This window comes from Sinohyriopsis cumingii, chromosome 17, assembly GCF_028554795.1.
Source record: "Sinohyriopsis cumingii isolate HCF-2022 chromosome 17, ASM2855479v2, whole genome shotgun sequence".
Taxonomy (NCBI): Eukaryota; Metazoa; Mollusca; class Bivalvia; order Unionida; family Unionidae; genus Sinohyriopsis; species Sinohyriopsis cumingii.
This window is the reverse complement of record NC_142977.1, coordinates 116,162,786-116,188,522: the sequence shown is the minus strand read 5'-3', so window position 1 is coordinate 116,188,522 and position 25,737 is coordinate 116,162,786. Positions and strand designations below refer to the sequence as shown.

Genomic DNA, 25,737 nt, shown 5'->3' with positions numbered 1-25,737 from the left:
TACAGTAGGTTAGTAATAACCAAGCATGAAGTTTTGGGTCTAAACATTTTTTAAAACAAAATCACAAGTGAGAACACAAAAATACATGCAGTTTGTGACACACCTGACAAATACCATTTCACATTTAACTGTTGATTCACAGAGCTCCGGTGGCCTAGTGGTTAGAGTGTCCGCCCCGGATGCGGGAGTTCGTGGGTTCGATCCCTGGTTGAGTCATACCAAAGACTTACAAAAATGGTACTAACAGCTGCCTTGCGTGGCGCTCAGCATTAAGAGGTTAGTGTTAGGACTGGTCAGCCTGGTGTCAGGATAATGTGACTGGGTGGGACATTATGCTACATGTCTGCGGTATCATGCCCCAGTGCTAGACATCACTATAAACTGTCACAACTGCAGACATCATAGCGATATGACTAAAAAATTGTTAAAGCTACATTAAAAATCAAAATCTCACACACACACACACACACACACACACACACACACGATTTACAAAGTGTATCTCTCCCAACAGTGACTGTATTGTTTTATTCTATGTGGTTGCTATAATATCCAAAGACTTTTATTGTGTGCCATGAAATGTGAGTCATTATCCAAACTTTTATCCAAAATTACCAGAGGGCACTTGAAATTCCCGATGCTACCAAATTAATTTACTGGGCAACCACAGGTGGCACGCACTCACTTTGATTGTTTACACTGCAGTTGTTGGTGGTAATCCTTGTCTTTTGTGCTTAATTAACTTACATTTAACCATAGCTGTGGCTTCTAAGAAAGATGCAAGTGTCAGTGGTGGTGACAAGTGTAAAGACCAGTCCGATAAGTATCAATACTGCTGTTTGGTGAAAAATCTTGTATAGTTTTCCATGGTAGTATCAGACAGATATACTCAACTTAGTTTTATTTTTTTACAGCGTAAACAGTTACTAGACACATGATGATACACAGTAAATTGAGCAATGTTTACCATACAGTTTTTTGTAACTATAGTAAAGTGTGCAAAATTCAGAAATATTTCATGGTACTTTAAAACTAATGTGCTCAACATACACACACATGCACACACACACATTCCAGGGTATTAAAACAATTGTTTCCTTTTCGCTGTTTACTTGGTGTAGTTGGGAAATTTTATATATATATATATATATATATATATATATATATATGTATGTATGTATGTATGACGATACAGACAAAATGCAATGTGTCATGATAGGTATTGTGTTTGGACACTTCCACGTGATGTACATTTTGGTATTGGATTTTTCCAATGTGATACACATCATAATGCAGCAGATTTCAGTCAACATGTAAAGCACACGTTTGGTAACAAGGAGTAGTGGAAATTTCCAGAAGCTGGTAAATAATCACCAAGAATAGGCATTATTTGCACAGTGCTGTACTCCTGTACATTCATTGACATTATTTGGATACGTTTACTGTTATCTTTGCTCCGATTACAGATAATTCTCACTTCATAGGAAGGTGGAAGAGAAAAATTAATGGCCTTTCTGTAATTTCTTTTTCTGATTTTTCTTTGTCATGCTGCACAATATATTATGAGTTCTATCAGTATATTATCTCATTTATGATTTATTGCATCATGATGAATCATAAATTACAGTCAATTAATTTGTTGGTGGAAACAACTGTCACAGCACTACTTTACATTGATGAATCTGTTGCATATCAGTTTCGTGCATGAATAATCTTTGGACCATAAATTTCCATTCTTTTAAAAATCTGTGATAGTGAAAACCAAGGGTATTCATTTTGGTTTCTTAAGTAATTAGTAATCTTGATTGATTACTCCTTGTCAAATCCCTTTAAAGCAATGACAAATTTCACAAAGTGACCTCCAAGGCTCATATGTTTACATGAGGTGGTTCTCAAAGCAGAGAAAGTCACATGAAATTGTGAAAGAATTAACAATCTTTAATGGATAGCCATGCGTTTATTTTTATATTTGGAAGAATCAACAACCCATAATGGATGGCCATGCGTTTATTTTTATATTTGGAAGAATTAACAACCCTTAATGAATGGCCATGCGTTTATTTTTATATTTGGAAGAATTAACAACCCTTAATAGATTGCCATACATTTATTTTTATATTTGGAAGAATCAACAACCCTTAATGAATGGCCATGCGTTTATTTTTATATTTGGAAGAATTAACAACCCTTAATGGATGGCCATGCGTTTATTTTTATATTTGGAAGAATTAACAACCCTTAATGAATGGCCATGCATTTCTTTTTATATTTGGAAGAATTAACAAACCTTAATAGATGGCCATGCATTTCTGTTTATATTTGGAAGAATTAACAACCCTTAATAGATGGCCATGCATTTCTTTTTATATTTGGAAGAATTAACAACCCTTAATGAATGGCCATGCATTTCTTTTTATATTTGGAAGAATTAACAACCCTTAATAGATGGCCATGCATTTCTGTTTATATTTGGAAGAATTAACAACCCTTAATAGATGGCCATGCATTTCTTTTTATATTTGGAAGAATTAACAACCCATAATGAATGGCCATGCGTTTGGTTTTATATTTGGAAGAATTAACAACCCATAATGGATGGTCATGCATTTATTTTTATATTTGGAAGAATTAACAACCCTTAATGAATGGCCATGCGTTTGGTTTTATATTTGGAAGAATTAACAACCCTTAATGGATGGCCATGCGTTTATTTTTATATTTGGAAGAATTAACAACCCTTAATGAATGGCCATGCATTTCTTTTTATATTTGGAAGAATTAACAACCCTTAATAGATGGCCATGCATTTCTGTTTATATTTGGAAGAATTAACAACCCTTAATAGATGGCCATGCATTTCTTTTTATATTTGGAAGAATTAACAACCCTTAATGAATGGCCATGCATTTCTTTTTATATTTGGAAGAATTAACAACCCTTAATGAATGGCCATGCGTTTGGTTTTATATTTGGAAGAATCAACAACCCATAATGAATGGCCATGCGTTTGGTTTTATATTTGGAAGAATCAACAACCCATAATGAATGGCCATGCATTTATTTTTATATTTGGAAGAATCAACAACCCATAATGAATGGCCATGCATTTCTTTTTATATTTGGAAGAATTAACAACCCATAATGAATGGCCATGCATTTCTTTTTATATTTGGAAGAATCAACAACCCATAATGAATGGCCATGCGTTTATTTTTATATTTGGAAGAATCAACAACCCATAATGAATGGCCATGCGTTTGGTTTTATATTTGGAAGAATCAGCAACCCATAATGAATGGCCATGCATTTATTTTTATATTTGGAAGAATCAACAACCCATGATGGATGGCCATGCATTTATTTGTATATTTGGAAGAATCAACAACCCATAATGAATGGCCATGCGTTTATTTTTATATTTGGAAGAATCAACAACCCATAATGAATGGCCATGCATTTGGTTTTATATTTGGAAGAATCAACAACCCATAATGAATGGCCATGCATTTGGTTTTATATTTGGAAGAATCAACAACCCATAATGAATGGCCATGCATTTGGTTTTATATTTGGAAGAATCAACAACCCATAATGAATGGCCATGCGTTTGGTTTTATATTTGGAAGAATTAACAACCCATAATGAATGGCCATGCGTTTGGTTTTATATTTGGAAGAATTAACAACCCATAATGAATGGCCATGCGTTTGGTTTTATATTTGGAAGAATCAACAACCCATAATGAATGGCCATGCGTTTGGTTTTATATTTGGAAGAATTAACAACCCTTAATAGATGGCCATGCATTTATTTTTATATTTGGAAGAATTAACAACCCATAATGAATGGCCATGCGTTTGGTTTTATATTTGGAAGAATCAACAACCCTTAATGGATGGCCATGCATTTATTTTTATATTTGGAAGAATCAACAACCCATAATGAATGGCCATTCGTTTGGTTTTATATTTGGAAGAATCAACAACCCTTAATGGATGGCCATGCATTTATTTTTATATTTGGAAGAATCAACAACCCATAATGAATGGCCATGCGTTTGGTTTTATATTTGGAAGAATCAACAACCCATGATGGATGGCCATGCATTTATTTTTATATTTGGAAGAATTAACAACCCTTAATGAATGGCCATGCATTTATTTTTATTTTTGCAGAAACCCCAACAGTTTGGATGAGAGTTATGCCAGAATTTTAATAACTTCAAAGTTTTACATTTCCAAGTGAAAAATGTATCACTCTTTTAATCTTTTTACAAAAAAATATATTCTTTTAATCTTTTTACAAAAAAATATATTCTCAAGTTTTTTCAATCTGCTAAATTAGAGCAGTCATTTTATCCCCTGATGTACATAGCATGTAACAAAATATGTCCCATTCATATTTTTCAGGAGAAACAGGACTAGGCAAATCTACTTTGATAAACAGCTTATTTCTGACTGATCTATACAAAGATAGGATAGTCGGAAATGTTGAAGGTTAGTTACCATAACATGATACGGATGCTTTTTTAATGCCTTATGACAGTCATGGAATGGCATACAGTATATTGTTAGTATTTTCTGCCCATGTGATTAAGTTTAATTTAAGACAGTTTTCAGCCACTGTTATGGGACATTATGTTCCATCTGCCCATGTGATTAAGTTTAATTTAAGACAGTTTTAAGGCACTGTTATGGGACATCACATTCCATCTGCCCATGTGATTAAGTTTAATTTAAGACAGTTTTAAGGCACTGTTATGGGACATTATATTCCATCTGCCGATGTGATTAAGTTTAATTATAAACAGTTTTCAGCCAGTGTGATGGGACATCACATTCCATCTGCCCATGTGATTAAGTTTAATTCAAGACAGTTTTCAGCCACTGTGATGGGACATCCTATTCCATCTGCCCATGTGATTAAGTTTAATTTAAGACAGTTTTCAGCCACTGTTATGGGACATTATGTTCCATCTGCCCATGTGATTAAGTTTAAGTACTGTATTTGCTGGCCTGTAAGATAATACTTTTTTACCAGAAAATCTTATTTTCTTCTTATACTCCAAAAAAACTTATATGTGGATTTTGTCATCTAAATTGCTTTATTGTATGTCACATAATTTTTTGTGTGGAAAAAAATGTATCCAAAATTACAAAAAATAATTTGTAAAATAAATTTTCATTTTGGGGAAGAGATCATTTATGAAAGAATATAGGAGAAGGATTTTAAGCAAATACATGGTGGTCATTATTAAACATTAATGTACATCAGATGTAATTATGGTAAAGTAAGATGCATTAGTAATATACGTTGTTTGTAGTATGCATTGTTTAATTTTGATATATGTGCATTAGAAATGACAAGTTAGAAGATGAATAACCATGACTAAGACAGATATTTCATCAAACTTTTCTTATTGCACCTCATAATCAAATAAAATTATGCCCCATTATGAGAGAGAGTTGTTGTTGTTTTAGGGTTTAACGCCATTTTACAGGACAAGATAGGCTATACATGGCGGCCAGTATTAATGGTGGACGAAGAACCCTGGAAAACCCAGGGAAGAACCACCAACGCATGAGAAGCTACTGGCAGGCTTTCCCATGTACCCATGCTAACCGAGCCTTGGACTCGAACCCATGCAGACAGAGGTGAGATGGCAGTGATCTGAAACAGTGAGCGCTTTAGACCACTAGGCCACTCGGGGCCCCCCTATGAGAGAGAGAGAGGTATTGTCCTGTAATTAGTATTGTTCACTGACTTGATGTGTGTTATCTTACTCATGTACAAAAGTGCAGTACCATATTCCACTATCAATTAATACCACTATTAAGCAGTTCCTTCTAGTATTAGTTATCACTTCCATTGTCCAAGAATTATGTGGCTTTGTAGTGGTATTTACATGCTAATTAAATATGCTACAGCTGTAGTCAGGTTTTCTTAAGCTAACACCTGTTTGAGGTCGAGATTTGGCAGACCAGATCAGATTAGTGAGGCTACCCATGGGTATTATGAATACAGTACCATATAATAAAGGAAATGTCTGGTAGTTACTCCTGTAAATTTCTCAGCAAGTGACATCCTTTGAACCAGCTGATAGGACTGACAGCAATAACAGTCACATATAGCATGATCAAAGATCAAAAGCGATTGCTGCCTAAGTGCAGGAAGAGTACATGAACTCTTTAAAAAAATCTTATTTGTTGGAAATGGAGAAGTTGTTATACTTGCAAAGAAAGTTAGACAGCATGCGAAATGGTAATTCTTGCCACTTAGCCTAAATGGAATCTGTATAGATATAACTATGGTGAATATTTAAACCCTAAAGGAGTATAGTATGTATTTTCAGTTTACATTTACCTTTTAATTTATTAATGTTTTCTCTCATTGACACAAGCTTCAGCTAAACAGGGGCAATAAGGTCAAAACAACCCACGAAGAGCTGGAATCTCTGTCTCATATATTTCGGGCCATATTTTATTTTGATCAAATATGTGCAAGAAGAAAAATAATGGAATGCATATGCATCTCTTTATGTATCTCTCTTTCCCCAAAAATGTGGAGAATGCATTTTAGTATTAATGATACAATTTCCCCATGCTGGTAATCTGACATGGCATATGTGATACTTTTAATATTTATGAAACCGAAGTTATTATAGTATAATTCCACACAGCATTGCAAAATATATCCTATCTGTAACTCAATAAATTTTCAGGTCAGCATATTTATATGTAACCATACTTCATGTGAACAAATTATATACTTTTACTTACATTTAATGATCCAGACCTGAAATGTTACTGAGTTACAGATTGAATCGTATATGCGATACTGTGTGAAATGAAGTGAAAATGACGTAGCTGAGGTGTTGATCTGGTCTCGTCTCATACTCAGCATTGACTTAGATATGGATGAAGGATGGAAAATTTACCAAATTCGCTCATTTGACTTGTACTCCACATCAATTTATTGGCCGGCAAATGTGGTAAAGGCATTTTTCAGCCACTGTTATGGAACATCATACTCCATCTGCCCATGTGATTAAGTTTAAGTAAAGACAGTTTTAAGGCAATGTTATGGGACATCATATTCCATCTGCCCATGTGATCAAGTTTAAGTAAAGATGTGTGTGTGTGATTTGGATTTTTGACGTAGCTTTAAAACAAGATTCAGTCATATCACTACGATGTCTGCAGTGTGGCAGTTTATAGTCTAGTGATGTCTAGCACTGAGGCATCATGCCACGGACATGTAGCAGGGTGTCCCACCCAGTCACATTATCCTGACATCAGGCCAACCAGTCCTGGCACTAACCTCTTAATGCTGAGCACCAAGCGAGGAAGCTGTTAGTGCCATTTTTGTAAGTCTTTGGTAAGACTTGGCCATTGACCGATCCACTACCTCCTGCATCCGAGGCGGATACTCTAACCACCAGGACAGTGGAGCGGTCTTAAGTAAAGACAGTTTTAAGGCACTGTCATGGGAAATCATATTCCATCTGCCCATGTGATTAAGTTTAAGTAAAGACAGTTTTATGGCATTGTTATGGGACATCATATTCCACAAGCACATTCCTTGCTTTTTATCATCGTTTATTTTAATGTTAGTTTCAAAACATATTATTAAAGCTTGACTCAGATCCTGATTCTTTGTGATCATTGGGGTTCATGAATTGGAAGCACACGTTCAAAAAACAACCTAAACCTCACTGCTACACTCGGAGCCTGGACTAGTCATGTCACTGCTGTGCTACAATCAGAGACTGGACCAGGCATGTCACTATGGTGCTAAAATCAGAGACTGGACTCGGCATGTCACTGCTGTGCTACAATCAGAGGCTGGACTTGGCACATCAAAGCTGCAAATTAGTTTGTTACCACTGTGCCATTCAGGTACCTCACCTTCTCAATACCATGCATTCCTTAGGCACAGTTCCTGTTTATTCATGGGATAACACAGAGGTTAAAGTATTAGACTTGCATTTAAAGAATGAGAGTTTGATTTCCACCATTGGATCAGCCTTGATTGGCTACCATGAAGTTGTCATTGGGCACTTTACTTGCCTTGACACAATATATCCATCAAAGTGTTTATGTGCTCTTAAAATACCCACTGTAGCACCTCCCTTTTCTCATTTCAAAAAAGTAATGACAGAGGACTTTACATAGATATTATGCGCCGTATTTTTCCCAGATTCATTTCGTAAAAACTGATAGTCATTCTGTGTAAATTGTTTCCTTCATTTAGAATGAGGAAAATTTTATTGTGCATTTACCTTGGAGACAAAAAACTTAAAATTCTATCTTCTTTATGAGTGGTATATTTCATGTTTGCAGTTATAAATTATCACAAAACTATTTTTAATGCGTGTTTCTTACCAATAATATGATCCTTCTTACAAATTCTGTGACAGGCATTAATTGGATACCTTGGATAATTACTTTTTCTTGCAGAATGATGTTTTTAAAAAAATACTTTTAGCTCTGTGGGATGATACATTGTCCATTGTCCATCATGTGTCTGTTGTCGGTCCTCTCATTGTCCATCCTTGCATTAGCACAAGTTTATTGTCATTCGTCTGAAACTGCTTGCCTTGAAACATTACACATACTTTCATCTCACTGTTTAGATGGGCCTCAATGAAAATCATATTCTCTTCGGTAATAGATGATCATATCAACATAGGGTTTCAGACTTCTTATGGATTAAATGGGCCTCCATGAAAATCATATTTTCTTCCGTAATAGATGATCATATCAACATAGGGTTTCAGACTTCTTATGGTTTAAATGGGCCTCCATGAAAATCATATTCTCTTCCGTAATAGATGATCATATCAACATAGGGTTTCAGACTTCTTATGGATTAGATGAGCTTCAATGAAAATCATATTCTCTTCGGTAATAGATGATCATATCAACATAGGGTTTCAGACTTCTTATGGTTTAAATGGGCCTCCATGAAAATCATATTCTCTTCGGTAATAGATGATCATATCAACATAGGGTTTCAGACTTCTTATGGTTTAGATGGACCTCAATGAAAATCATATTCTCTTCGGTAATAGATGATCATATCAACATAGGGTTTCAGACTTCTTATGGTTTAGATGGGCCTCCATGAAAATCATATTCTCTTCGGTAATAGATGATCATATCAACATAGGGTTTCAGACTTCTTATGGATTAGATGGACCTCAATGAAAATCATATTCTCTTCGGTAATAGATGATCATATCAACATAGGGTTTCAGACTTCTTATGGATTAGATGAGCTTCAATGAAAATCATATTCTCTTCGGTAATAGATGATCATATCAACATAGGGTTTCAGACTTCTTATGGATTAGATGGACCTCAATGAAAATCATATTCACTTCGGTAATAGATGATCATATCAACATAGGGTTTCAGACTTCTTATGGATTAAATGGGCCTCAATGAAAATCATATTCTCTTCGGTAATAGATGATCATATCAACATAGGGTTTCAGACTTCTTATGGTTTAGATGGACCTCAATGAAAATCATATTCTCTTCGGTAATAGATGATCATATCAACATAGGGTTTCAGACTTCTTATGGATTAAATGGGCCTCAATGAAAATCATATTCTCTTCGGTAATAGATGATCATATCAACATAGGGTTTCAGACTTCTTATGGATTAGATGGGCCTCCATGAAAATCATATTCTCTTCGGTAATAGATGATCATATCAACATAGGGTTTCAGACTTCTTATGGTTTAGATGGGCCTCCATGAAAATCATATTCTCTTCGGTAATAGATGATCATATCAACATAGGGTTTCAGACTTCTTATGGATTAAATGGGCCTCAATGAAAATCATATTCTCTTCGGTAATAGATGATCATATCAACATAGAGTTTCAGACTTCTTATGGTTTAGATGGACCTCAATGAAAATCATATTCTCTTCCGTAATAGATGATCATATCAACATAGGGTTTCAGACTTCTTATGGTTTAAATGGGCCTCCATGAAAATCATATTCTCTTCCGTAATAGATGATCATATCAACATAGGGTTTCAGACTTCTTATGGTTTAGATGGACCTCAATGAAAATCATATTCTCTTCGGTAATAGATGATCATATCAACATAGGGTTTCAGACTTCTTATGGATTAAATGGGCCTCAATGAAAATCATATTCTCTTCGGTAATAGATGATCATATCAACATAGGGTTTCAGACTTCTTATGGTTTAGATGGACCTCAATGAAAATCATATTCTCTTCCGTAATAGATGATCATATCAACATAGGGTTTCAGACTTCTTATGGATTAAATGGGCCTCAATGAAAATCATATTCTCTTCGGTAATAGATGATCATATCAACATAGGGTTTCAGACTTCTTATGGATTAGATGAGCTTCAATGAAAATCATATTCTCTTCGGTAATAGATGATCATATCAACATAGGGTTTCAGACTTCTTATGGATTAGATGGGCCTCAATGAAAATCATATTCTCTTCGGTAATAGATGATCATATCAACATAGGGTTTCAGACTTCTTATGGATTAGATGGGCCTCAATGAAAATCATATTCTCTTCGGTAATAGATGATCATATCAACATAGGGTTTCAGACTTCTTATGGTTTAGATGGACCTCAATGAAAATCATATTCTCTTCGGTAATAGATGATCATATCAACATAGGGTTTCAGACTTCTTATGGTTTAGATGGGCCTCAATGACAATCATATTCTCTTCCGTAATAGATGATCATATCAACATAGGGTTTCAGACTTCTTATGGTTTAGATGGGCCTCCATGAAAATCATATTCTCTTCAGTAATAGATGATCATATCAACATAGGGTTTCAGACTTCTTATGGATTAGATGAGCTTCAATGAAAATCATATTCTCTTCGGTAATAGATGATCATATCAACATAGGGTTTCAGACTTCTTATGGATTAGATGGACCTCAATGAAAATCATATTCTCTTCGGTAATAGATGATCATATCAACATAGGGTTTCAGACTTCTTATGGATTAGATGAGCTTCAATGAAAATCATATTCTCTTCGGTAATAGATGATCATATCAACATAGGGTTTCAGACTTCTTATGGATTAGATGGACCTCAATGAAAATCATATTCTCTTCGGTAATAGATGATCATATCAACATAGGGTTTCAGACTTCTTATGGATTAGATGAGCTTCAATGAAAATCATATTCTCTTCGGTAATAGATGATCATATCAACATAGGGTTTCAGACTTCTTATGGTTTAGATGGACCTCAATGAAAATCATATTCTCTTCGGTAATAGATGATCATATCAACATAGGGTTTCAGACTTCTTATGGATTAGATGAGCTTCAATGAAAATCATATTCTCTTCCGTAATAGATGATCATATCAACATAGGGTTTCAGACTTCTTATGGTTTAAATGGGCCTCAATGAAAATCATATTAGCAATTCTCTTCGGTAATAGATGATCATATCAACATAGGGTTTCAGACTTCTTATGGTTTAGATGGGCCTCCATGAAAATCATATTCTCTTCAGTAATAGATGATCATATCAACATAGGGTTTCAGACTTCTTATGGATTAGATGAGCTTCAATGAAAATCATATTCTCTTCGGTAATAGATGATCATATCAACATAGGGTTTCAGACTTCTTATGGTTTAGATGGGCCTCCATGAAAATCGTATTCTCTTCGGTAATAGATGATCATATCAACATAGGGTTTCAGACTTCTTATGGATTAGATGAGCTTCAATGAAAATCATATTCTCTTCGGTAATAGATGATCATATCAACATAGGGTTTCAGACTTCTTATGGTTTAGATGGGCCTCAATGAAAATCATATTCTCTTCGGTAATAGATGATCATATCAACATAGGGTTTCAGACTTCTTATGGATTAAATGGGCCTCAATGAAAATCATATTCTCTTCGGTAATAGATGATCATATCAACATAGGGTTTCAGACTTCTTATGGTTTAGATGGGCCTCCATGAAAATCATATTCTCTTCGGTAATAGATGATCATATCAACATAGGGTTTCAGACTTCTTATGGATTAGATGGACCTCAATGAAAATCATATTCTCTTCGGTAATAGATGATCATATCAACATAGGGTTTCAGACTTCTTATGGATTAGATGAGCTTCAATGAAAATCATATTCTCTTCGGTAATAGATGATCATATCAACATAGGGTTTCAGACTTCTTATGGATTAGATGGACCTCAATGAAAATCATATTCACTTCGGTAATAGATGATCATATCAACATAGGGTTTCAGACTTCTTATGGATTAAATGGGCCTCAATGAAAATCATATTCTCTTCGGTAATAGATGATCATATCAACATAGGGTTTCAGACTTCTTATGGTTTAGATGGACCTCAATGAAAATCATATTCTCTTCGGTAATAGATGATCATATCAACATAGGGTTTCAGACTTCTTATGGATTAAATGGGCCTCAATGAAAATCATATTCTCTTCGGTAATAGATGATCATATCAACATAGGGTTTCAGACTTCTTATGGATTAGATGGGCCTCCATGAAAATCATATTCTCTTCGGTAATAGATGATCATATCAACATAGGGTTTCAGACTTCTTATGGTTTAGATGGGCCTCCATGAAAATCATATTCTCTTCGGTAATAGATGATCATATCAACATAGGGTTTCAGACTTCTTATGGATTAAATGGGCCTCAATGAAAATCATATTCTCTTCGGTAATAGATGATCATATCAACATAGAGTTTCAGACTTCTTATGGTTTAGATGGACCTCAATGAAAATCATATTCTCTTCCGTAATAGATGATCATATCAACATAGGGTTTCAGACTTCTTATGGTTTAAATGGGCCTCCATGAAAATCATATTCTCTTCGGTAATAGATGATCATATCAACATAGGGTTTCAGACTTCTTATGGTTTAGATGGACCTCAATGAAAATCATATTCTCTTCGGTAATAGATGATCATATCAACATAGGGTTTCAGACTTCTTATGGATTAAATGGGCCTCAATGAAAATCATATTCTCTTCGGTAATAGATGATCATATCAACATAGGGTTTCAGACTTCTTATGGTTTAGATGGACCTCAATGAAAATCATATTCTCTTCCGTAATAGATGATCATATCAACATAGGGTTTCAGACTTCTTATGGATTAAATGGGCCTCAATGAAAATCATATTCTCTTCGGTAATAGATGATCATATCAACATAGGGTTTCAGACTTCTTATGGATTAGATGAGCTTCAATGAAAATCATATTCTCTTCGGTAATAGATGATCATATCAACATAGGGTTTCAGACTTCTTATGGATTAGATGGGCCTCAATGAAAATCATATTCTCTTCGGTAATAGATGATCATATCAACATAGGGTTTCAGACTTCTTATGGATTAGATGGGCCTCAATGAAAATCATATTCTCTTCGGTAATAGATGATCATATCAACATAGGGTTTCAGACTTCTTATGGTTTAGATGGACCTCAATGAAAATCATATTCTCTTCGGTAATAGATGATCATATCAACATAGGGTTTCAGACTTCTTATGGTTTAGATGGGCCTCAATGACAATCATATTCTCTTCCGTAATAGATGATCATATCAACATAGGGTTTCAGACTTCTTATGGATTAGATGGGCCTCAATGAAAATCATATTTTCTTCGGTAATAGATGATCATATCAACATAGGGTTTCAGACTTCTTATGGTTTAGATGGGCCTCCATGAAAATCATATTCTCTTCAGTAATAGATGATCATATCAACATAGGGTTTCAGACTTCTTATGGATTAGATGAGCTTCAATGAAAATCATATTCTCTTCGGTAATAGATGATCATATCAACATAGGGTTTCAGACTTCTTATGGTTTAGATGGACCTCAATGAAAATCATATTCTCTTCGGTAATAGATGATCATATCAACATAGGGTTTCAGACTTCTTATGGTTTAAATGGGCCTCCATGAAAATCATATTCTCTTCGGTAATAGATGATCATATCAACATAGGGTTTCAGACTTCTTATGGATTAGATGGACCTCAATGAAAATCATATTCTCTTCCGTAATAGATGATCATATCAACATAGGGTTTCAGACTTCTTATGGATTAAATGGGCCTCAATGAAAATCATATTCTCTTCGGTAATAGATGATCATATCAACATAGGGTTTCAGACTTCTTATGGTTTAGATGGACCTCAATGAAAATCATATTCTCTTCGGTAATAGATGATCATATCAACATAGGGTTTCAGACTTCTTATGGATTAAATGGGCCTCAGTGAAAATCATATTCTCTTCGGTAATAGATGATCATATCAACATAGGGTTTCAGACTTCTTATGGTTTAGATGGACCTCAATGAAAATCATATTCTCTTCCGTAATAGATGATCATATCAACATAGGGTTTCAGACTTCTTATGGATTAGATGGGCCTCAATGAAAATCATATTTTCTTCGGTAATAGATGATCATATCAACATAGGGTTTCAGACTTCTTATGGTTTAAATGGGCCTCAATGAAAATCATATTCTCTTCCGTAATAGATGATCATATCAACATAGGGTTTCAGACTTCTTATGGATTAGATGGACCTCAATGAAAATCATATTCTCTTCGGTAATAGATGATCATATCAACATAGGGTTTCAGACTTCTTATGGATTAGATGGGCCTCAATGAAAATCATATTCTCTTCCGTAATAGATGATCATATCAACATAGGGTTTCAGACTTCTTATGGGGTAGATGGACCTCAATGAAAATCATATTCTCTTCCGTAATAGATGATCATATCAACATAGGGTTTCAGACTTCTTATGGATTAGATGGACCTCAATGAAAATCATATTAGCAATTCTCTTCCGTAATAGATGATCATATCAACATAGGGTTTCAGACTTCTTATGGTTTAGATGGGCCTCCATGAAAATCATATTCTCTTCAGTAATAGATGATCATATCAACATAGGGTTTCAGACTTCTTATGGATTAGATGAGCTTCAATGAAAATCATATTCTCTTCGGTAATAGATGATCATATCAACATAGGGTTTCAGACTTCTTATGGATTAGATGGACCTCAATGAAAATCATATTCTCTTCGGTAATAGATGATCATATCAACATAGGGTTTCAGACTTCTTATGGATTAGATGAGCTTCAATGAAAATCATATTCTCTTCGGTAATAGATGATCATATCAACATAGGGTTTCAGACTTCTTATGGATTAGATGGACCTCAATGAAAATCATATTCTCTTCGGTAATAGATGATCATATCAACATAGGGTTTCAGACTTCTTATGGATTAGATGAGCTTCAATGAAAATCATATTCTCTTCGGTAATAGATGATCATATCAACATAGGGTTTCAGACTTCTTATGGTTTAGATGGACCTCAATGAAAATCATATTCTCTTCGGTAATAGATGATCATATCAACATAGGGTTTCAGACTTCTTATGGATTAGATGAGCTTCAATGAAAATCATATTCTCTTCCGTAATAGATGATCATATCAACATAGGGTTTCAGACTTCTTATGGTTTAAATGGGCCTCAATGAAAATCATATTAGCAATTCTCTTCGGTAATAGATGATCATATCAACATAGGGTTTCAGACTTCTTATGGTTTAGATGGGCCTCCATGAAAATCATATTCTCTTCAGTAATAGATGATCATATCAACATAGGGTTTCAGACTTCTTATGGATTAGATGAGCTTCAATGAAAATCATATTCTCTTCGGTAATAGATGATCATATCAACATAGGGTTTCAGACTTCTTATGGTTTAGATGGGCCTCCATGAAAATCGTATTCTCTTCGGTAATAGATGATCATATCAACATAGGGTTTCAGACTTCTTATGGATTAGATGAGCTTCAATGAAAATCATATTCTCTTCGGTAATAGATGATCATATCAACATAGGGTTTCAGACTTCTTATGGTTTAGATGGGCCTCAATGAAAATCATATTCTCTTCGGTAATAGATGATCATATCAACATAGGGTTTCAGACTTCTTATGGATTAAATGGGCCTCCATGAAAATCATATTTTCTTCGGTAATAGATGATCATATCAACATAGGGTTTCAGACTTCTTATGGATTAGATGAGCTTCAATGAAAATCATATTGTCTTCGGTAATAGATGATCATATCAACATAGGGTTTCAGACTTCTTATGGGGTTTAGCTGGTCCTATGAAAAGTTAGCCAATCCAATATGGCTGCCACATTTGCCATCCTGAAAATCTTGTAATTGTTACTCCTCCAACGGATGGTTATGTCAACATGGGGTTTTAAATCTTGTAATTGCTACTCCTCCAATGGATGGTTATATGAACTAAAAGACTTCTTATGATGTCTAGCTCGTACTAAATAAAAATTGGCACTGATCTAACATCCAATATGGCCACCACAAAGTGGCCATCTTGAAAATATTGATCACTACTCTACTTGAACAGAAAGTCATATTAAGTTTTACCAGAAGACTTCTTATAATATCCAGTTGGTCTTCAATGAAAATAGTGCCAGTCTGATATCTAATATGGGCACCACAGTGCCAGTCTGATATTTAATATGACCACCACAGTGCCAGTCTGATATCTAATATGGCCACCACAGTGCCAGTCTGATATCTATTATGGCCACCACAGTGTCAGTCTGATATCTAATATGGCCACCACAGCAGCCATCTTGAAAATCTTGTTATTGCTCTGCCTACTGAATGAAAAGTCACATCTTGAAAATATTGTTGTTTCTACTCCTCTGCAAACGCTTTGGCTATATCTATATGGGATTTTGACTAATAGATTGTACTAGTCATATATACAATATGACTGCCACAATAACTGCCTTGAAAATGTTGTCATTACTCCAAATGAATGGATGATGATGGTAGGGGTTTTCACCAAGTCCTTAATGAAAATGGTGCCAGTTGTACATCCAAAATGGCTGCCATGATCACTGTATTTAAAGTCTTGTTATCACAACTCCTGCTGAATGAATGATCATTATATCATTGGATTTTCATTAAAAGACATCCATTATGTATACCACAGCAGCAAATTGTTATCACTAAATAATATCAGAGATGGTTTCAACACTTGAACACCTAAAAGGAAGAAATGGTTTTATCTTGAATTCCTGGAAATTCTTTTTGCTCAAAGAGTGTCAGTTCCTTCAAGAGACACTTGTTCTTTGTTTGCCATGCAGAATTTACTGTGCTAACACATCATCTCCTATTGGCAGACAGACTTAGCAGGATTTACCATGCTAACACATCATCTTCTATTGGCAGACAGACTTAGCAGGATTTACCATGCTAACACATCATCTTCTATTGGCAGACAGACTTAGCAGGATTTACCATGCTAACACATCATCTTCTATTGGCAGATAGACTTAGCAGGATTTACCATGCTAACACATCATCTTCTATTGGCAGATAGACTTAGCAGGACAGTGAACATAGAGAAGAAGGAGCTTGAGATCGAGGAGAGAGGAATTAAGTTAAAACTGACTGTCGTTGACACACCAGGTTTTAATGATGCCATCAATGCAGAGGAAAGGTATGAATTCATTTTTATTTCTTCCCATAAGTAATATATTTTGTTCAGCTTGTTTAAACCTATGTCATCTTCTATGTATATGCTTAAGGTTTGGTTTATTGCTTGCAGGAAGGAACTATGGTTTCAAAATTCATTTTGTGTTCATTTGCATGCACAGTAGTCCTCATCTTGAATGGCTCCCCCGACCAGCAACCACCTGCTTCTTACGTCCAGAATTCTTTGGCATCAACTAGTTTGTGTTCAAAAGTACCCCTCAAGAAAGGCCACCCCTCTAATACAACCAGTGGCTAACATATTAGTGCAATAATATAAAATTTACCCCTCACAAGCGGCCACATTTTATTTTATTATGTATCCAGAATCAGTATTTTATTCATAACGTGTGTTAAGTAATTCGATTTCTGTTTCCCAATGTCAGGTTTTTGTTACTGAAGGAAGTGCTGACTAAAGTACATGTACCACTAAGGTTAATATTATCATTTACGCCTCACGAGAAGCCATATTTATTCCATAAAGCCAAGAAAGACTAAAATTTTAATCCATACAAAAGGGTAAGTACATGTAATCCGATTAGCCTTACTGCTGTGTTATCATAAGATGTCCGGTTTAGTCACTCTGATAATTGTTAAGATTACAATTATTGAACAGTAGTAACAGCTGAGAAGTGGCAGTATCGATGTACAATACCCAAGTCAGCAGGAAAATGATTTAATAGTCTTCATGGCTTCCCTTAGTAAGATGTTGAGCTTGTTCACTTTGATAATTAGTGGCTATTACTACTGACAATAATTGTCGAGATTACAAATCCTAACAGCAGCGAGGTCAGATCTACATGGTGTTAATGGTACATATCGAAGCCATTGGGGGGCCCCAAGTGGCCGAGTGGTCTAAAGCACTCTCCGTCACGGATCACTGCCACCTCACCTCTGTCTGCATAGGTTCGAGTCTAGGATTCAACCAATGTGGGTATGCTAGAAAGCTTGCCATTAGCTTCTTGTGGGTCGGTGGTTCTTCCCGGGGTTTTCCAGGGTTCTTCCTCCACCATTAATACTGGCCGCCATGCAAAGCCTATTGTGTGCTCAAAAATGGTGTTAAACCAAACAACAACAACAACGAAGCCATTGGCTTCTCTCGCTTAGTGTAAAGAAATGTATAAAAACAATAGGGTACCAGGCTATGAAAAATGAATCATATGACAAGATCACTTCCTTTAAAAACACATGGCAATTTGTTTAAATGCAGAAAAATAGTTTTATCAGTCTTGCAGTTGGCAACATTGGAATAAGTTACTGCAAAAAGATCAACATGTCATCGAGGAAAATAAACATTCTCATTTTAGTAGAAAAAGTAAAGGTAATTCAACTGACTGAAAAGGGAGAGTTTGAGGATCCTTGCAGAAAAGTTTGATGTTGGAAAGACTCAGATAAATAATATCATGAAAGATAGGGAAACAATTCTTTGGACACAAAACATTCTTTAAAAAGATAAAAGAAAAGCTGTAGAAAGCATGGGACAGATGACTGGATAAATTTGTCAAGCATAAGAATTCTTAGGAACATCTGTATTGTATTCTAGTGTCTGCTGGTGACAGATGATGTGATCTGTAGCATTATTTTAAAGACACTTTAAAAACTATATCAATAGTTATTCATAACATTTGTTTGAAAATGATGAAACAGTTCGTTTCACATTGATTTCACAACATGCATGTGATTTTTAAATGAAAATATTAAATGTTTTAGAATTAAATGTAGTTGTGACTTTCTTCATATGTATTTACTATTCGCTTTTGTCATCCCCCTCTAGAAAGGCCACCCTCATTATAAGGCCACTTCTTGTTGCAATTAGGGTGCCTTATAAGAGGAGGACTACTGTATTAACATATAATCATGTAAAGAGAGACATAATTATTTTAAAAGACAGTCTGTTATTCTACTCAACGACATCAGGTGAGATGGGGAGGGGGGACACGCTATACACAAAGTATTTTTACACATATTTACATAATTATTTACATTTCTGAAACTTTATTTCATTCCTTTTACTTATAACACTATCATCTTCCTGCTTTGGCTGAGCAAATAAGCTTTTGATGGATGCTCCCTTCATTTCAAGATTTCTTTCATGCAGCTTTGTCCTGAAGTGTTCCTCCAGATCAAATATGCCCAATGCCACCATTTTAATGTCTTTACTGCATATTTTACAAAAAGCATGGGAAGATCCTAACTTGGATACATCTACATTGAAAGGAAAGACTTTAATCCTATCAGCCTGTTCAAACTTGCCACGATCTCGGTCAGTGTCTTCAGGCTTGCATTTCTTTGAGTTAGGCTCAGCCATTTGATGGATGGAATATTTCAACTAGAAGAAAGAAATAAAAAAATAAAAAATATTTTTTTTATAGATTTGACATGTGATAGAGGAAGATCTCACGATTACTAATGTGTCATGAATTTATACTTTTACTCATAAACCCCAAAATATTACATCAGGAGCTATCCAAAAATTGAAATCTAACAGTAAAAAATTTTTGGCAAAGTCACAGTCCAAAATTTTATACTTCGTAAGCTGTTGATCATTTCTGTTAAAATTGTGTATCTGGTGTTTGAAAGGTTATGTTATGAATTTGCTATATGGTGTGCCGAGTTTGATCAAAAAGTTAATATCAGTTGGCAGCATTACATATTTTCGAGCCACGAGAATGATGTCACTCAGTATCTGTACTATGCCATTATTATGGCAATGCATCTTCCTGTTTGCTTTATGTATCTGACAAACTTAATTCAAAACTATGACAGCACGATAAAATGCTGGTGCTAAATTCAGGAGACCATTTTTATTAGTATATTGTTAAAAATGTTAATAAATCGACTTTATCTCCACACAGAAAAGTCAGACGAATTACGGTTACACCAGCATGACTGCCACACTATGTAAAGTATTAAAATTGATGTGAACATTATGCATTTGATAGTAATAAGTATAAATAATAAAATAATAATGTATAAAATAAGAAAACTTAACTTACTACAGAGGTAGGTAGTCAGTCATTATTAGAAATCCAAGTGTCAAATTTCTGAGTGATAAATGACAAGATCTTCGCACACAAGAGTTGAACCATGAAATGAAACTGGTTTCATTTTCAAAGGAAAAGTGCGGTTTTGAGTATAATTTGATTGGCTGTTTTGAACCGCCGATCTCGTTGAATTCTCGTTCTGAAAAAAATTATGTCCAGAGTTCTGGATGCACACAAAATGAAGAAAAAGAATTTGTACGAAAAAACGTACAAAACTCTTGTACAACTGTACACTGACGAAAATAGAAAAAATATACAAATTACGGGTAAGCCATACATGTTGACATCTATGCAATTTTGCATGCTTCTGCTGTTTGCTTAAATTCCAGTACAAAATGCTTAGTTAACTGTGTACCAAAAGGCAAGCTATGCCTAGTTAATTGTGTACCAAAAGGCAAGTTATGCCTAGTTAACTGTGTACCGAAAGGCAAGCTATGCCTAGTTAACTGTGTACCAAAAGGCAAGCTATGCTGTTGGCAGAGTTTTCAACATGCTAAACGTTTGTTATGAAAAATAGTTAAAAGTAATTGCCCAGCTATCTAGGATTGCCTTTGCAACTGAATGCCTTATTTACTGTATATGTTGGGACACAGTATTTTTATGACACCAAACATTAATACACACATTGGAAATCTTTTACATTGAGTTGATACACACATAAGAAATCCTTTACATTGAGTTGATACACACATAGGAAATCCTTGACATTGAGTTGCTACACACATAGGAAATCCTTTACATTGAGTTCTACACACATAGGAAATCCTTTACATTGAGTTGCTACACACATAGGAAACCCTTTGCATTGAGTTGATACACATAAGAAATCCTTGAGTTGATACACACACACAGGAAATCCTTGACATTGAGTTGCTACACACATAGGAAATCCTTTACATTGAGTTGCTACACACATAGGAGATCCTTGACATTGAGTTGCTACACACATAGGAAATCCTTTACATTGAGTTGCTGCACACATAAGAAATTCTTGACATTGAGTTGCTACACACAGGAAATCCTTGACATTGAGTTGATACACACATAGGAAATCCTTTACATTGAGTTGATACACACATAGGAAATCCTTTACATTGAGTTGCTACACATATAGGATATCCTTTGCATTGAGTTGATACACACATAGGAAATCGTTGACATTGAGTTGCTACACACATAGGAAATCCTTTACATTGAGTTGATACACACATAGGAAATCCTTGACATTGAGTTGATATACACATAGGAAATCCTTTACATTGAGTTGATACACACATAGGAAATCCTTTACATTGAGTTGATACAGATTTTGATACAAAGCTTCTTGTTAAGAGTAACTACCGGTACTTAAAATCAGTTTTCATTTTCAGTTTTTTTCAGAATTTGGCATTTATGAAGCCTTCGTGAAAGTGTTTTGCTCCATTTGAATGACCGCTTCATGGTTGTACTTGAATAATATTAATATTCAGCCATAATTAGCCTTAGTTTTACACACCTTTTGCTGTACTGGGCTTATGGGATGATATGCTGTTTGTCCATCCATTAGAACTGTTATGCTATCACTATTCCTTCTAATGTACTTGGGGGAATGCCTTGAACCTTCATCCTATTGTCTAGTTCATTCTATTAAATGAAAATGGTGCTTCTCACACATCCAGTCATCTTGAAATTCTTGTTATTGCTACTTCTCCTGAATTGATGGTCACATCAACATTTAGTTTTCGCTGAAAGACTTCTTATGATGTCTACTTGAAAACGTTGTCAGTGTGATGGCCTCCATGGCATCCATTTTGAAAAACTTGTTATCCTCATCCTGTACAGATGGTCATATCAATATGGAGTATTCACTGAAAGACTTCTTTTAATGTTTGGTTAGTCTTAAATGAAAATGTTGCTAATCTGGGGTCCCATTTGGCCGCCATTACGGCCATCTTGAAAATCATGTTATCACTACTCCTACAAGATTGGTCATATCTACATGGGTACAAGATTGGTCATATCTACATGGGTACAAGATTGGTCATATCTACATCCGTACAAGATTGGTCATATCTACATCTGTACAAGATTGGTCATATCTACATGGGTACAAGATTGGTCATATCTACATGGGTACAAGATTGGTCATATCTACATGGGTACAAGATTGGTCATATCTACATGGATACAAGATTGGTCATATCTACATGGGTACAAGATTGGTCATATTTACATGGGTACAAGATTGGTCATATCTACATCTGTACAAGATTGGTCATATCTACATAGGTTTTTCACTAAAAGACTTCTTAATCCTTAATAAAATGGTACATATCTAAGTTTCAATATTTCCACCATGAAAATCTTATCACATCTCCACCTGAACAGAAAGTTATATTAACATGGGTTTTCACCAGATGACATCGTAGAATGTGCAGTTGGTTTTAAGCGTACATTGTGCTGATCTGACATCCAATATGGCCACCAAAGTGGCCGTTTCTTGTTATTGCTACTCCTGAACAAAAGTCATGTTGACATGGGCTTTTCATCAAAAGATTTGTGATATTTTCATGGTCTTAAAATGTTGCTGATCTGGGCTTTAGTATGGTCACCATAGTGACTGTCTAGAAAGTTGTGTTATTCCTAATCCTCCTACTTTGATAGTCGTATCAACATGCCGTTGTCATTAAAAGGCTTTCTATGATGTCTCCATGGTTCTCAGTGCAAACGGTGTTGATTTAATGTCCAGTATGGCCACCATGGTAGCCATCTTGAAAGTCTTGTCAAAACTCCTCCTGAATGGAAAGTTACATTGATACAAGGTTTTCACCAAAAGATTTCTTAACGATTTCCAGTTGGATGCAAAAGATGGTACCAATGGTCAGATGGTACCAATCTGACATGCAATATGTCCACCACACAGAGACCATCTTGAAAATCTTTTTATTGCTACTCCTCTTGAATGGATGATCTTATCAACATGGAGTTTCCACTAAAAGTTTATTATGATCTGTACTTAGTCCTAAATGAAATTGGTGCTTATTGAAGTCCAATATGGCTGCCTCTGCAGTCTTCTTGAAAAGCTTGTTAGTACTACTTCCCCTGAAGAAATGGTTATATCATAAATCAGTTTTCACTAAAGGACATCTTATAAAGTTTTGTTCATCTGCTTCAAAATGTTAAAAGGGAAGCCATTTTTACATGAGGTTTTCATCTGAATATTTCCTATGGTGTCTACTTGGTCCTAAATGAAAATGATTAACCCTCCATATTACCATGATTGTGACCATCTTGAAAATATTATCCCCACTCCTACATGGGGTTTTCACCCAGTACAGCATCAGTCCCTTATAGGGACTCATTTCTTCTCTGACATACTCACAATTATAATTGGAACCTATATCTGCCATTGCCTAATGTGCTGGCTGAACTGGGTCTATGCATTTTATTAGGAGTAATCAAAAGAGCAATTAACATTGACCCTGATCTGCCAATGCATTATTCAGTGGTAGGTTTGAGTCTGTCTTGTTTACAGATGGTACTCTTTGTTAGACTGCCTGTTTCCCCATCTTTGTTCAAAATGGCTATGCTATATTACCCTTACCTTTTGTAGTTTTATGTTAACATTTAATACATATTGCTATATTACCCATACCTTTTTAGTTTTATGTTAACATTTAATACATATTGCTATATTACCCATACCTTTTTAGTTTTATGTTAACATTTAATACATATTGCTATATTACCCATACCTTTTTAGTTTTATGTTGACATTTAATACATATTGCTATATTACCCATACCTTTTTAGTTTTATGTTGACATTTAATACATATTGCTATATTACCCATACCTTTTGTAGTTTTATGTTGACATTTAATATGTATTGCTATTACCCCTAGTTGTTCACAATGGGTTCTAGTACTACATTAACCCTACTTGTTCACAATGGGTTGTAGCACTACTCATTCACAAAGGGTTATAGCACCACATTATCCCACTTGTTCACAATGGGTTATAGCACCACATTACCCCACTTGTTCACAATGGGTTATAGCACTACATTATCCCACTTGTTCACAATGGGTTATAGCACCACATTACCCCACTTGTTCACAATGGGTTATCACTACATTAACCCCACTTGTTCACAAATGGTTGTTGCACTACGTTAACCCCACTTTTTCACAGTGGGTTAGCACTACATTAACCCCACTTGTTCACAAAGGGTTGTATCACTACTCTTCACAGTGGGTTGTATCATTACATTAACCCCACTTGTTCACAATGGGTTGTTGCATTACATGACCCCCACTTGTTCACAATGGGTTGTAGCACTACATGACCCCCATTTGTTCACAAAGGGATGAAGCGAATACTAAGAGTACATGTTACACGCTTTTTGACCAACCAGTTCAATGATCATAAAGCTGGTGAATACTTTGAAAGTGAAATACAAGTCTATTTGACCTCATTTTGTTTCTTTCAGTTGGTTACCAGTTGTGCAGTACATTGACAGGCAATTTGAACAGTACTACAAAGCAGAGAGCGGTGTGAACCGTAAAAATATTGTGGATACCAGAGTTCACTGCTGTCTTTACTTTATCTCACCTTATGGTCATGGGTAAGTTATATTGTGGACACAAGTTCATTGCTGTCTTGACTTCATGGTCATGGGTAAGTTATATTGTGGACACAAGTTCATTGCTGTCTTGACTTCATGGTCATGGGTAAGTTATATTGTGGACACAAGTTCATTGCTGTTTTGACTTCATGGTCATGGGTAAGTTATATTGTGGATACAAGTTCTTTGCTGTCTTGACTTCATGGTCATGGGTAAGTTATATTGTGGACACAAGTTCATTGCAGTCTTGACTTTATGGTCATGGGTAAGTTATATTGTGGACACAAGTTCATTGCTGTCTTGACTTCATGGTCATGTGTAAGTTATATTGTGGACACAAGTTCATTGCTGTCTTGACTTTATGGTCATGGCTAAGTTATATTGCGGATACAAGTTCTTTGCTGTCTTGACTTCATGGTC

At 35.1% G+C, this 25,737-nt stretch overlaps 1 protein-coding gene across 4 annotated transcripts in view; it reads left to right on the top strand.

Moving 5' to 3' along the window:
* Positions 1-25,737, top strand: part of LOC149779717 (septin-5-like) — a 145,560-nt gene that overhangs the window by 89,086 nt on the left and 30,737 nt on the right. For all 4 annotated transcript variants that reach the window (XM_089940574.1, XM_089940575.1, XM_089940573.1 and 1 more), the window contains exons 3-5: positions 4,410-4,496; positions 17,513-17,636; positions 25,183-25,317. In XM_089940574.1, the coding sequence (XP_089796700.1) occupies positions 4,410-4,496; positions 17,513-17,636; positions 25,183-25,317 (346 nt within the window). The remainder of the gene's footprint in view (positions 1-4,409; positions 4,497-17,512; positions 17,637-25,182; positions 25,318-25,737) is intronic.